Source organism: Myxine glutinosa, chromosome 7 (assembly GCF_964187855.1).
Source record: "Myxine glutinosa chromosome 7, kmMyxGlut1.1, whole genome shotgun sequence".
NCBI classification, from domain to species: Eukaryota; Metazoa; Chordata; class Myxini; order Myxiniformes; family Myxinidae; genus Myxine; species Myxine glutinosa.
Genome location: NC_136267.1, coordinates 34692185 through 34707679, shown reverse-complemented (window position 1 = coordinate 34707679; position 15495 = coordinate 34692185). Strand labels below are relative to the sequence as shown.

Sequence of the window (15495 nt, the reverse complement as noted above, 5' to 3'; positions counted from 1 at the left end):
TTGTTGAAGGTTGATCCAAACTTTCATGTTTGTATAACTCAGCCGTATGGGGTTAATGTGCAGAGAGATACACAGGAAAGTGTTCAAGATATGACATTTCTTGATGAGATAAGTCACATAGTATGAAAAACAGGTCGTATTTTTTTTTTGTATGCAGAATCGAGGCTCGTGTAAGAGCTAAAACGTATGTATGTGAGAATAAACAACAGAGATGCAAGATGTTTTCAGACCAATTGTCTTAATCCCTTTTGCATGCAGTATAGTGGAGGTGTTAAGAATTACACAATACCTGGAGGAGTTGAAGTCACCTTCGGATGCAAGAAAGGTACCGGGGGACCAAACCTCATCCACACCTGCACAGATGGTGTTATCTACCTCCCTTCTTGTGATAAAGGTGAATGTCTCCTTTCATCCTTTCACTCCTTGGAGTTGTGAGCATACCTTCAAAATATTCCTGTTGTATGACAATGAGGTGTAACATTTTTGGTAAATAACATTCTTTTAATTTCAGCATAATTTGTTGGAAAATAGTCTTCACAGGTTTCTATTTTCAGAGCAAATTATTCTGCTGTAGTTGGGCCTTTGTAAAATAACAATTGTTTTTACCCTTGCCAGAGGAGAGGGTATTGCATTTGAGTCTGTTTGTTTGTCTGTCTGTTTGTTTGGCTGTCTGTTTCTTTGTCCGCACATAATAAATATGATTTTCTCAACCGTTGATCCGATTGACAGGAGATTTTCACCATGGGTGCATCTCCTCCTGTATAATTTTTATTGTTAATTATGATGTCATAAGTCACGTGATACTGGCACCATGTTGGAAAAACCGAAAAATTTTGGGCCTCTTCATCTCCCAAAGCGCTGCATAGAAAACATTGAGACGTGGCTCATTGTAAAGAACTCTCCATGGGAAATAACACATGTTAATGATGTTGTCATAGGTTCCTCCATTATGACATCATAATTTGACAAGTACAAAACCTCATTTGATCAAGATGAATTTTTTTTTCTCTGCAACCGTTGGTCCGATTGACAGGAAATTTTCACCACAGGTGCAGCTCCTTCTGTAGAATTTTTTTTTTCGTACAAGATCGAGGCTCGTGAAAGAGCTTACATCAATCACAAAAAAAGACAAACGAACACACAAAACATACAATAAGGGGTCATATAAAAACATATATAAAACATAATTTAATGATAATAATGACGTCACAGGTCGCGTGGTACTGGTGCCATCTTGGAAAAACCGAAAAACTTTGCACCTCTCTCACTAAAGCGCTGCATAGAAAACATTAAGACATGGCTCATTGTAAAGAACTCTCCATGTGGAATAACATGTTAATGATGATGTCATAGGTTCCCCCATTATGATGTCATAATTCGACAAGTACAAAACCTCATCCGATCAAGATGAAATTTCTTGAGCGTCATCGATGGATAAATTGGTGGAGAGAAAAAAATGACGTCATTGGTCACGTGATTCGGCCGCCATATTTGTTTCAACACAAAAACCTTAAAACCACTACAAACACGTCCTGGCGATCTCTGATTGCTCTTTCTTGTTTTTATTTTAATTTTTTTTTTTTTGACCTACTGAAACTCTGTGTAAATTACAACATGATGTTCAACGTTCTTTTTGTTTCCTCATTGTTTTCACCAAACTATTTTGTATGTCGAGAATGTCAGTGATTAATTGATGCATTTGACTGTTTTTCTGTCTCCATCTGCAATGCGGACTGATGATGCGGGGGAGGGGGGGGGGGGGAGATTGTGGAGGCAAAAAAATGTAGAAACTTCAACTGGTTAACATGATTGGTGAGAGTAAGCAGTAAAAAATATATTACAGGAAAGGAAAACAATTAAAATACTCTATTCCAACACAAGTAGTTTAATGCGCACGCGTGATCGGCATGAATTTTGAGCAAACATACGATGAAACGAAAGACTTATCTTCCGATTCATGTTCTGATTCGTGTTCCAAATATAACATTCAATTTAAATTAGCTGTTCCTCGATCATAAATTGATCGGACGGATGCACATGAACCAATTGCTTAACCCCGCTTTTTGCTTTGCATGCCTGGGGTAATTACCCCCTCATGAGACATACGCCTTAGATAAGCATGCACGGAAGTCTTGGGCATACACTCGGATGCTTAACTAACACTTAATACACTGGGCTAAGCTATGGACAGACCAGGTGAAAAAAAACCATGAGAATGAGATAATGAATAACTAACTCATGAATCACTGCCACACGAGACATCGACACAAGATAGGCACGTATGTAAGTCTTGGACAACTACTAAAAGGCGAAACTAACACATAACACACCAGGCTAAGCTATGGCTAGACATTTGGAGAATAAGTATCAGAATGAGATAATTCAAGAGAATCTTCACAATCACTTCTTTTTTTTGCTGTTCGGTCAATATTCTGAGCTTGATGCGAAGTGATATGTACATTGTTATCACTGATGCAAAAAAGCTTGAAAGAACAATCAGAGATTGCAGACCTTCACCAGGACGTGTTTTCAGTTGTTTTAAGGCTTTTGCGTTAAAACAAATATGACGGCCGAACCACGTGACAGATGACGTCATCATTTTTCTTTCTCCACCAATTTATCCCGAGATGATGCTCAAGAAATTTCATCTTGATTGGATGAAATTTTGTACTTGTCAAATTATGACGTTGTAATAGAGGCACCTATGACATCATTAACATATGCTATTCCACATGGAGAGTTCTTTACAATGAGCCATGTCTCAATTTTTTCTATGCAGCGCTTTTGGATATATGGAGGTGCAATGTTTTAGGTTTTTCCAAGATGGCGGCCGAACCACGTGACCCATGACGTCATAATTATCATAAAAAGTTTTTACAGGTGGAGTTGCACTGATGGTGAAAATTTCCTGTCAATCGGACTAACGGTTGCAGAGCAAATCATATTTATTCTGTGCGGGCAAACAAACAAACAGACAAACAAACAGACAGACAAATGAAAAATCACTCATAGAGCGACACTTGACAAAACAGAACAAAGTAGAATGTCACTCAGTTGAGCATCCGTTTTTGAGCTCAAAAATAATTAGTGGTTGAATTCAGTGACCTGATAAGGAAATCGTCTTCAAAGTTTAAGTGAATCTGATTAAAATTGACAATTTTAGAAATTTGGCCTATGTTGACCTCAAAAATAGTTGGTGGTTGGTTTCAGTTTGCTGATATGTAAATACCATTCAAATTTCAGCAACGGCTGTTTCCACATTCTTGAGTTATTAACGAAAACCCTCAAAATCAACATTGATGTCTGTCAATCTGTCCGTCCATCCGTCCGTCCATCCGCCCAGAATGTGTTGGCGCTCATATCTCAAAGGCTATACATTGAAACGAGCTGAAACCTGGACTATACATCGGCCAATACGTCTAATTAATGGCTTTCAAAACAAAATCCAAATCTGCGACAAAATCCAAATCTGCACGCATTGAGGAGGTCTAAAGGGGGAGGGGGGGAGGTTGATCCCCCCAAATAGGTATTTGCTCTCTTCTCTGAAACGACACACATGATTTTGGCCACAAGCTTCATATGTGATGCCAAAACGAAGGTGTATATATTTGTATATACTGTGGGACCCCACTATTTGTGGGGGATACATTCCTGGAAAATCCACGAACGGCGAAACCGCGAATAGCTGGGCATTGTTTCAATGGAAAAAGGGGGCATTGGTTCCCAAATCGTGAAAATCCACGAATCGTGAAGAACAAACCACGAATGTCGGCAATAATCCACGAATGTCGATGAAAATCCACGAATGCATGCTATGCCATTGTTTCAATGGGGAAAAGGGAAACAGCTAATTGCACTAATAGATACTGTGGAGTATTTTCATTATGTACAGTAACTCGTGGGGATAACATGTTATGCAGCTGGTGGGATATCCCGCGAAGCAATGTTTACCTGTGAACGGCGTCAGGATATCACGTGAAGCTATTCACAGTGTGAATGACGGGATATACCGCGAAACATTGTTTACATGTGAACGGTGTAATATCACGTGAAGCTGTTCACAGTGTTAATGACGGGATATCCCGCAAAAGCCATGAAAACGCGAAACACATGGCAGCGAACACAGGAGCAGGTCATGATCACGGCTCGTAGAAGATGTTTTTTTGCACATGTCCAGCTGCTTTATGCAAGGTTGGTGAAAGATGGGTTTCATCAATGTGTCAAGCTCATGGCTCGTGAAAATTTTTTTTCGCACCCATGAAAAACCGCAAATTCGTGGAACATGGCCGTGAATAGAAAAAAAGCTGCGAATTTGCGGGACACTTTTCCGCGAATAGAGAAACAGGTCGCGTTTTATCAACCGCGAATACGCGGAACCGTGAATAGCGGGGTCCGATGGTATTTCATTTTAAAGCAACAACTTTGGTACTGAGGTGGAATTTGTTTTGAAAGCCATTAATTAGACGAATTGGCCAATGTACAGTCCAAGTTTCAGCTAGTTTCAATGTATTGTCCTTGAGATATGAGCGCCAACACTTTTATGGTGGGCGGACGGACGGACTGACAGACACCAACTTGAATTCGGGGGTTTTCTTAATAAAATTCAAGAAGGCATCCACGGACATTGCTGAAATTTGGAAGACATTACCTCGACATAGACAGTATTTACTTCTGAAATTTGCAGCCAATTTCGTCCAATAGAAGCAGGGAAACGAATTGCAATCGCCCTACACCTGGCAAATACAATCCATCTACTTCTTCATGCAGCTGTATGGATCAAATGGGCACCCCCTTTATATGAAGTTTTCTCGAGCATTACTTGGTTCCTCATAAGAACACAAGGGTGGTACAGCATGCACACAATCTTTTTTGAATGTCCCTTCTTTTTTGTTGTTTGGCATTTCCGACAAGCTATGGAATATCCCTTTTTTCTATAGTTTGCCACATGGCGCATACCATATAAAGGGGCCTTTTCTATGCCCCTGGCATTTTTCCCAAGAATAGTTTATATAATTTAACAAGGAGCACATATTTACAAGAAATGTCACGGAAGAAAGCTCTTACCCCAATCACAGAAGCCCAGTCTTAGTCACAATTCTACAACTCAGGTTTCTCAGTCATTCCAGGGAAACGAGGTAAGGAAGAGGTACAGAGAGAAGTAGAAAGAAGTTTGAGGTGTGTTTGCGCTCTCTCCCTCACCGGACGTACCCAGAGGGCTTATGCTGTCCGAATGAAAGAGAGGGGGGAATAAGAGGTGAGTACAGAGTGTAATGCCAAGTGTAAGGAGAGATGCAAATGGTGAATGCGTGCAGTGCTCTGAGGAAACTGTGAAGTGAGTAAGCCAGCCCTGACAGGGACAAGGGCTTCTCCTTGATGCTTTGTGTGTTCAAAGGGAACTAATTAGATTTTGGGAAAGCAAGAGAGAGATGGCGTAAATCAGTGTTTATGTACCACCAAGGCATTTAGGAATTCTCTGCGGGCTGGCTCGTTCCATGCACGGAACCTCCCTCGCTCACACGCTCCACCAATCCTCTGGTCACCAGCTTGCTTGTCTCAGATCCCAGGCCTGCCAATATCAACGATCTGCTCAAATCTCCCGACTTATAAAGCCCAAGGAGAAGCGTGGCATGGGGATTGAGCAATCCCCTTTCTGTGCTCCCGAACGCTGCCTTGGTGTTTCTGACGTCTGCCTCTCTGTCGATGGAATGTGCCAGAACAGTTGCCTCATTGGCCCACCCTGTATCTAGGCACCACTCATTGGTTGCACCCAGCTCCTGCAACACTGCTGGAGATAATGTTATGATATCTCTATCTGGGGGAGCATGGGGCGATTGGGGCCTTTGGTGGAGTCTCTTCTCCACCCTTCTCCTCCCACCCCCCTGCTGCGTGGTTCTCCCCTGCACTGTCCTTTATGCTGCTCTTTTATGGATTGCTGGCTCGTACTGTTGGTTTCGCAATGTTGAGTCTTGTAAAGCATGTATGGATGTGGAGAGAGAGAGAGAGAGAGAGAGAGAGAGAGAGAGAGAGAGAGAGAGAGAGAGAAAGAGAAAGAGAAAGAGAAAGAGAAAGAGAAAGAGAAAGAGAAAGAGAAAGAGAAAGGGAAAGGGAAAGGGGTTTGAGTCTTCCACAAAACACACCACATTTTCCTTTTCCACTGGTATGAGGGGAGAGGTAATTTAGCCACATAATATACTACGGATATATCTACACTTGGGATTTTTCATTTTTTTGCTCTGTGCCTCCCTGGGGGTAATTCTGTGGTAATTCTGTGAATTTGAATCAACTGTACAGGTCAGCACTCTGTTGCAGGGCCACGCAATGATTGCCCTGAATCTCCATCCAAATATTAATCTTAACTTGTACCTTCCCTCCTTTCCTCAGATTCTAATCCTGGGTGTGAATTGTCAGGAGAAGTATTAGTGAAGAAAAACCTGACTCTTTCTTCTCGTTTTTTCACTGCAGTACGTACACGTGTGCGATGATGTCTGAAAATAAACTGACATAAAACACACACACACACCCACACCTCGATTTCTGAATGTACATGACAGCCCGATTTGCACTCATAAATGATTGTTTTGAACCTTTTATGTTGCTCCTCATGATGTCATGTGGCCTAAATAATGTTTTTCTCATTTAAGATAAAAAAATATCTTGTACACAATGTCTTGATATAAAGAAGTGAAGTTTTCCGATGTTTTCATGTGCATGTGGTGAACAAATGCGTGACAACGTTGGTGCAACTACTCACTCTAACTTTCTCACTTCCAGTACAATTATAATAAATTACAAAGTCACCAATTAATATGCTTAGTCACCAATATGGGAATTTCCTTGAGATGTTGCTTCTTCTCTTCCAGGCTTTGGATCCATTCCACCTTCTTATTGTGTTATTGTCGATCTTTGTAAATTCCTTTCCAGAATTGTTCCAGTTCATCTTTTTCAGGATGGGATGACACATTCTGCTTTCGTTTCCCTCGTTCATGGTAGAATATTTTCGGGTTGTTTTCAAACATCTGGCCTTGTTTTCTCGAAGACCCTTTATGACCATAACATCCTTTCAGACCCCAAGACTCCAAGGACCCTTAAGACACATAGAACCCTTTATAACCTGAAGACCCTTATGGACCCTAAGACGCAGCAGACCCAATAGACCCCGTTCGGCCTTCTGTCTGAGGGCCTTCTGTAATACCAATTCAGGGTCACTCGTCATAATCAAAAGGCCCCTTCTCCCCCATTGGTAAACCACCTTCAGTACCAAGCTAAGAGGGTGCAATATAAAACAAATTTAATAAATTTCTCCTTTTTTCAGGTTGTTTAGTGACATCGGGAAAAGTCCCTCGTGGAATATAAAAAGTCCCATTTTGCAAAAAGAAAAAACACACATGGCAAAGAGAAAACAGTGTCCATGACAATAATTTAATCCCATTATAATAAAATGGGATATTTTTGTGATTTTATAATTGCCAAACCTCAGGACATTCTCAAGATATCAAATTGAAACCGACAGCTTATTTGTACATATGTGTAGTATATTTGTCCAAATTCTGGTCTGAATTAGTTCAACATCAAGGCCAATGCTGTCCAAAACATGTAAAACGCCTTTTTTGCGGCAATTAGAAAATGTGTTGATCAAATTTGTTGTGCACACCATTCCATCACTTGATTCACTTGATACATCATCACAAAACACTTGATAGGTCAAATTTTTCAAATCACCAAATTGCTGTTTCGATGGTAACCATTGTTTATTGGATTTCGCAGGTATCGTGCTATGCACGACATCTTTCTTGTTTGTCTGTCTGTGAGCAGGATATCTCAAGGTTTTGGACGGATACCATGTGACGGACGGGTACTGTATACCATGTTTGGACACATCTTTCAATGGTGAAGAATCACTTATAAATTATAGTATCTGGATACGGATCTTCACCAACATCTAAACAATCGGTACTTGTCACAAATCCAAACTGTCCACAAATTTTCATCCGAACCCATCCATAACTTTTCAGAAATCCTGCTCACTGCCAAACAGGGGTGAAAACATAACCTCTGTCCACCTTAGTGGGTTGAGGTAACAAACAGGTGTGAAAACATTACCTCATTGGCGGAGGTAATTAGTTTTTGTTGAAGGTTGATCCAAACTTTCATGTTTGTATAACTCAGCCGTATGGGGTTAATGTGCAGAGAGATACACAGGAAAGTGTTCAAGATATGACATTTCTTGATGAGATAAGTCACATAGTATGAAAAACAGGTCGTATTTTTTTTTTGTATGCAGAATCGAGGCTCGTGTAAGAGCTAAAACGTATGTATGTGAGAATAAACAACAGAGATGCAAGATGTTTTCAGACCAATTGTCTTAATCCCTTTTGCATGCAGTATAGTGGAGGTGTTAAGAATTACACAATACCTGGAGGAGTTGAAGTCACCTTCGGATGCAAGAAAGGTACCGGGGGACCAAACCTCATCCACACCTGCACAGATGGTGTTATCTACCTCCCTTCTTGTGATAAAGGTGAATGTCTCCTTTCATCCTTTCACTCCTTGGAGTTGTGAGCATACCTTCAAAATATTCCTGTTGTATGACAATGAGGTGTAACATTTTTGGTAAATAACATTCTTTTAATTTCAGCATAATTTGTTGGAAAATAGTCTTCACAGGTTTCTATTTTCAGAGCAAATTATTCTGCTGTAGTTGGGCCTTTGTAAAATAACAATTGTTTTTACCCTTGCCAGAGGAGAGGGTATTGCATTTGAGTCTGTTTGTTTGTCTGTCTGTTTGTTTGGCTGTCTGTTTCTTTGTCCGCACATAATAAATATGATTTTCTCAACCGTTGATCCGATTGACAGGAGATTTTCACCATGGGTGCATCTCCTCCTGTATAATTTTTATTGTTAATTATGATGTCATAAGTCACGTGATACTGGCACCATGTTGGAAAAACCGAAAAATTTTGGGCCTCTTCATCTCCCAAAGCGCTGCATAGAAAACATTGAGACGTGGCTCATTGTAAAGAACTCTCCATGGGAAATAACACATGTTAATGATGTTGTCATAGGTTCCTCCATTATGACATCATAATTTGACAAGTACAAAACCTCATTTGATCAAGATGAATTTTTTTTTCTCTGCAACCGTTGGTCCGATTGACAGGAAATTTTCACCACAGGTGCAGCTCCTTCTGTAGAATTTTTTTTTTCGTACAAGATCGAGGCTCGTGAAAGAGCTTACATCAATCACAAAAAAAGACAAACGAACACACAAAACATACAATAAGGGGTCATATAAAAACATATATAAAACATAATTTAATGATAATAATGACGTCACAGGTCGCGTGGTACTGGTGCCATCTTGGAAAAACCGAAAAACTTTGCACCTCTCTCACTAAAGCGCTGCATAGAAAACATTAAGACATGGCTCATTGTAAAGAACTCTCCATGTGGAATAACATGTTAATGATGATGTCATAGGTTCCCCCATTATGATGTCATAATTCGACAAGTACAAAACCTCATCCGATCAAGATGAAATTTCTTGAGCGTCATCGATGGATAAATTGGTGGAGAGAAAAAAATGACGTCATTGGTCACGTGATTCGGCCGCCATATTTGTTTCAACACAAAAACCTTAAAACCACTACAAACACGTCCTGGCGATCTCTGATTGCTCTTTCTTGTTTTTATTTTAATTTTTTTTTTTTTGACCTACTGAAACTCTGTGTAAATTACAACATGATGTTCAACGTTCTTTTTGTTTCCTCATTGTTTTCACCAAACTATTTTGTATGTCGAGAATGTCAGTGATTAATTGATGCATTTGACTGTTTTTCTGTCTCCATCTGCAATGCGGACTGATGATGCGGGGGAGGGGGGGGGGGGGGGGAGATTGTGGAGGCAAAAAAATGTAGAAACTTCAACTGGTTAACATGATTGGTGAGAGTAAGCAGTAAAAAATATATTACAGGAAAGGAAAACAATTAAAATACTCTATTCCAACACAAGTAGTTTAATGCGCACGCGTGATCGGCATGAATTTTGAGCAAACATACGATGAAACGAAAGACTTATCTTCCGATTCATGTTCTGATTCGTGTTCCAAATATAACATTCAATTTAAATTAGCTGTTCCTCGATCATAAATTGATCGGACGGATGCACATGAACCAATTGCTTAACCCCGCTTTTTGCTTTGCATGCCTGGGGTAATTACCCCCTCATGAGACATACGCCTTAGATAAGCATGCACGGAAGTCTTGGGCATACACTCGGATGCTTAACTAACACTTAATACACTGGGCTAAGCTATGGACAGACCAGGTGAAAAAAAACCATCAGAATGAGATAATGAATAACTAACTCATGAATCACTGCCACACGAGACATCGACACAAGATAGGCACGTATGTAAGTCTTGGACAACTACTAAAAGGCGAAACTAACACATAACACACCAGGCTAAGCTATGGCTAGACATTTGGAGAATAAGTATCAGAATGAGATAATTCAAGAGAATCTTCACAATCACTTCTTTTTTTTGCTGTTCGGTCAATATTCTGAGCTTGATGCGAAGTGATATGTACATTGTTATCACTGATGCAAAAAAGCTTGAAAGAACAATCAGAGATTGCAGACCTTCACCAGGACGTGTTTTCAGTTGTTTTAAGGCTTTTGCGTTAAAACAAATATGACGGCCGAACCACGTGACAGATGACGTCATCATTTTTCTTTCTCCACCAATTTATCCCGAGATGATGCTCAAGAAATTTCATCTTGATTGGATGAAATTTTGTACTTGTCAAATTATGACGTTGTAATAGAGGCACCTATGACATCATTAACATATGCTATTCCACATGGAGAGTTCTTTACAATGAGCCATGTCTCAATTTTTTCTATGCAGCGCTTTTGGATATATGGAGGTGCAATGTTTTAGGTTTTTCCAAGATGGCGGCCGAACCACGTGACCCATGACGTCATAATTATCATAAAAAGTTTTTACAGGTGGAGTTGCACTGATGGTGAAAATTTCCTGTCAATCGGACTAACGGTTGCAGAGCAAATCATATTTATTCTGTGCGGGCAAACAAACAAACAGACAAACAAACAGACAGACAAATGAAAAATCACTCATAGAGCGACACTTGACAAAACAGAACAAAGTAGAATGTCACTCAGTTGAGCATCCGTTTTTGAGCTCAAAAATAATTAGTGGTTGAATTCAGTGACCTGATAAGGAAATCGTCTTCAAAGTTTAAGTGAATCTGATTAAAATTGACAATTTTAGAAATTTGGCCTATGTTGACCTCAAAAATAGTTGGTGGTTGGTTTCAGTTTGCTGATATGTAAATACCATTCAAATTTCAAGTGAATCGGATAAAAATTGCGGATTTTAGAAATTTGAAATTGTTGTTGCCCTTTGGCCTATGCTGATCTCAAAAATAGTTGGTGGTTGAATTCAGTTAGCTGATATGTAAATGCCATTCAAATTTCAAGTCAATCGGATGAAAATTGAGGATTTTAGAAATTCGAAAAAAGTGGTTGACCTTTGGCCTATGTTTACCTTTGGCCTATGTTCACCTTTGGCCTATGTTGACCTTTGACCTATGTTGACCTTTGGCCTATGTTTACCTTTTGGCCTATTTTGATCTCAAAAATATATAGGATTTTGTCTGACCACGAACTCTACCATTTGGTTAAGTTTCGTGAAGATCGGTTTAAAATTGTGACCTGTAGGCAAGTATAAGTAGGCGGACAGACAAACACAAACACACAAACCGGAGTGATCAACATACTTGTCAAAAAAAAATATATATATATTTTTGCCAAGTAACAAACAAACAGACAAAAAACAAACAAACAAACAAACGGACTCAAATGCAATACACCCTCCTCAGGCGAGGGTAAAAAATGTAGTGGGATTAACATGTACATGAGTTACTCAAATAAATAAATCTTTCAAATCCTGAAAACATATTTCATAATCCTCATCACAAATCAGGGTTATATTTGTGTTTCCTTTAAAAAACAAGACCAAAAGTCAAACAGCGGCGTAGCCGGGCTTGTAAAATGTTATAAACCACAAACACACATGTTTAGCTTTTCAAGCAGGCGTTAATGCTGTTTATAGCATTAAAGAAAGAGGTTTGGAGGAATCCCGACATCCATGAGGTAAGTTTTACTTATAGCACTGAGCGAAGATCGACTGTAATCTATATACCCCACAAGGGTGGGAAGTGTGCTCATTTACCAAGCAGCGAGCCAGCGCTTGCCAAGCCAGCCGTTCGCTAAGGGTTTTGAATGAAGTGCTTGCTCGAATGCTCAAACCACTTGGTGATCTCTTCACAAGAAACTTGGTAAATGAACACACACCCAATGTTCTTGAGATCCGACCAGAGATCGACTGTACTCTAATTAAAATGTTGGTCGGTGGAGTAAGCCGTCGTAATGACATCATAGACGTAATGACGTCCCGGACACAAAACGGATATATTTTAACTTCCAGTTCGTTTGGAGTCACGACGAAGGGATTAGTGTTACGATTAGATTTACTTTAATATTAACGTTACGTTATAATTATTTCGAAAATGATAAATACCGTTAAAAAACTGAGGCTAATGCCTTACTTCCTCGGTTATTAATCATAAATGCCAAACACCGCTCATCATTGATCATGAACCATACACCGCTTCAATCCATCAACTTTCCATTCACAACATTGGGATTAAATAAAGTGTGATGGTTATATTTACGATGTAATAATTATCATTATTATTACAAAAACGATACTACTGAAACGATACACTACTGTATTAAGAAACCTGGGCTTAATTTGTCTGAAGATAAGTCATAACGCCTCAGGCCTATACATACCGTTTTGTTGCTAGAGCCGTAACGTCTATGCTTTCGATATTTGATGATCATTTTAACAATCGGTTTGTTTGTGTTTCACACTGAATGAAAAGCGTAACGGTAGAGAATGGCAATTGTGATATATGACAGGTTCGACAATATGTTCGGCATGAACAGCATATAAATCAAAATGGCGGATTGTGGAGAGTCAGCCGCATACGCTGTAATGACATCAGACGTAATCACAGCACCCTGTCATGTGACCATATCCTGAGCTCTGATTGCTATACGTTCGATGGGACATACAGTCACGTGAAAAATTAAGTACACCCCATGTAAAGTTTTGACTTTTTCAACATATTTCAACATACAGCTATTTGATCTTCATTTCAACAATATTGATAGATAACGGTGATATAATATAACAAATATCATGAAACATTTACATTTTGTAGTCCACTGTATAATTTAAATAAACATAAATGCAAATTTCGCATGTGGAAAAAGTAAGTACACCCCTACATTTATCACTACTTCAAATACCTAAAATTAAAATCAGGTGCACCAGCTCAGGTGCAAATGATTAGAAGATCGGTAGAGAGGATCTTGGAGGAACCTGTCTTATTTAAACCTCAGACATTTAGTTTGGTTTGCTCTTTGTTGTTGAAGTGTGCGGCGTCACCATGCCAAGTTCAAAAGAGCTCTCTGAGGCCTTCAGAAAGAAGGTTATGGATGCCTACGAGTCTGGGAAGGGATTCAAAAAGATCTCCAAACAACTTGAAATCAATCATTCGACTGTCCGGAAGATCATCTACAAGTGGACAAGATTCCAAACAACTGCCAACTTGTTCAGGCCAGGCCGCCCCAGCAAGTTCAGCCCGAGAGCAGACCGCAAGATGCTGAAAGAAGTCTCTAAGAACCCCAGAATGTCATCACGGGACCTCCAGGTAGTTCTTGCCACTGTTGATGTCAAAGTGCACGAGTCTACCATTAGAAAGAGGCTGCACAAATTTGATCTACTTGGGAGGTGTGCCAGGAGGAAATCTTTGCTGTCCAGAAAGAACATCAGGGCAAGACTAAAGTTTTCCAATGAACACCGAGGCAAAGACCAGCACTTCTGGAACAATGTGCTCTGGACAGATGAGTCAAAGGTAGAGCTCTTTGGCCACAGTACCAGAAGACATGTTTGGCGAAAACCAAAGACAGCATTTGACCACAATAACCTGTTACCAACTGTAAAGCATGGTGGTGGAAATATTATGGTTTGGGGCAGCTCTGCTGCATCAGGGCCTGGGAAGCTCACCATCATAGAATCCACTATGAATTCTTCATTGTACCAGAGGGTGCTTGAGGATAATGTGAGGCCATCTGTCGGGGAAGTTGAAGCTCAACCGAAGGTGGACCTTGCAACATGACAATGACCCTAAACATACCAGTAAATCCACCAAGGAATGGCTGAAAAGAAAGAAATGGAGAGTTCTGGAATGGCCAAGTCAAAGCCCGGATCTAAATCCCATCGAGATGTTGTGGGGAGATTTGAAACGAGCTGTGCATGCAAGAAACCCCTCAAACATCGCACAGCTGAAAGAATTCTGCATGGAGGAGTGGGCAAAAATTTCTCCCAGTAAATGTCAGAGACTGGTAGACAGTTATAAGAAACGCCTACTTGAGGTTGTTTCTGCCAAAGGGGGCAATACCACCTATTAGAGCCAAGGGTGTACTTACTTTTTCCACATGCGAAATTTGCATTTATGTTTATTTAAATTATACAATGGACTACAAAATGTAAATGTTTCATGATATTTGTTGTATTATATCACCTTTATCTATCAATATTGTTGAAATGAAGATCAAATAGCTGAATGTTGAAATATGTTGAAAAAGTCAAAACTTTACATGGGGTGTACTTACTTTTTCACATGACTGTACATACATACATACGGACAGACAAACACTGTTCGAAACGGCTTCGCCCAGTGGGCTACTCCATAAAAACAGGACATCTTTTGGGAGCAAGGTGATATGGTATATATTGGATCCTTACAATGGTTGCTTCCTTCGGATATTTTCCTGTGTTATTTGAAAAAAAGAAAAGAAAGCACAAAACTTGCACTTTGTTTTTTTTCATGTCTCTTATTCTCAGATTGCAACTTGTGGAAGACAGAGGAAGGTGGAATACGTTTGGAGATGGAAAAAGCATGGAACCAAAATGTAATTCTGCATGTGCGATGTCCTCCTAACCGTCTCACTTACTCCGATCCCATCAGGTCAGTTTCGTTCTTCTGTTGTCAAACGTGAGCAGTGTTTGTTTATTCACTGAAAAATTGCAGGCATTCCTTTTCATTGGCTTTATAACAATTCTCTTAAAGCACGAAGACTCACTTGATGTACGACTTATTTTTTGCATGCATGAGCAAAATGCTATATCAGAATGGAATGGAAAGAATGGAATGGAACACAGAGGAGGACATTGCTCCATCAAACTTGAAATGAGGCCATGTTTGTTGTCAAAAAGTTCAGATTGACCAAAGAAAGACCTTGCACAGCGGAGGATACCCAGTCATTGGTTGGCTTTGGAAGCCATCTTGGAAATACGGTCTGCCCAAGAAAGATCATAGCTGATGATGATGCTGATGAGAT

The 15495-nt window shown here is 39.8% G+C and overlaps 2 protein-coding genes across 12 annotated transcripts in view; one reads left to right on the top strand and one right to left on the bottom strand.

Moving 5' to 3' along the window:
• The window catches only part of LOC137410750 (uncharacterized), a 660974-nt gene that overhangs the window by 267503 nt on the left and 377976 nt on the right, over positions 1-15495 (bottom strand). The window lies entirely within an intron of this gene.
• Positions 1-15495, top strand: part of LOC137431107 (complement factor H-like) — a 287920-nt gene that overhangs the window by 211703 nt on the left and 60722 nt on the right. For all 11 annotated transcript variants that reach the window (XM_078781438.1, XM_078781448.1, XM_078781441.1 and 8 more), the window contains 4 exons: positions 259-394; positions 6382-6461; positions 8383-8518; positions 14999-15122. In XM_078781438.1, coding sequence (XP_078637564.1) covers positions 259-394; positions 6382-6461; positions 8383-8518; positions 14999-15122 — 476 coding nt within the window. The remainder of the gene's footprint in view (positions 1-258; positions 395-6381; positions 6462-8382; positions 8519-14998; positions 15123-15495) is intronic.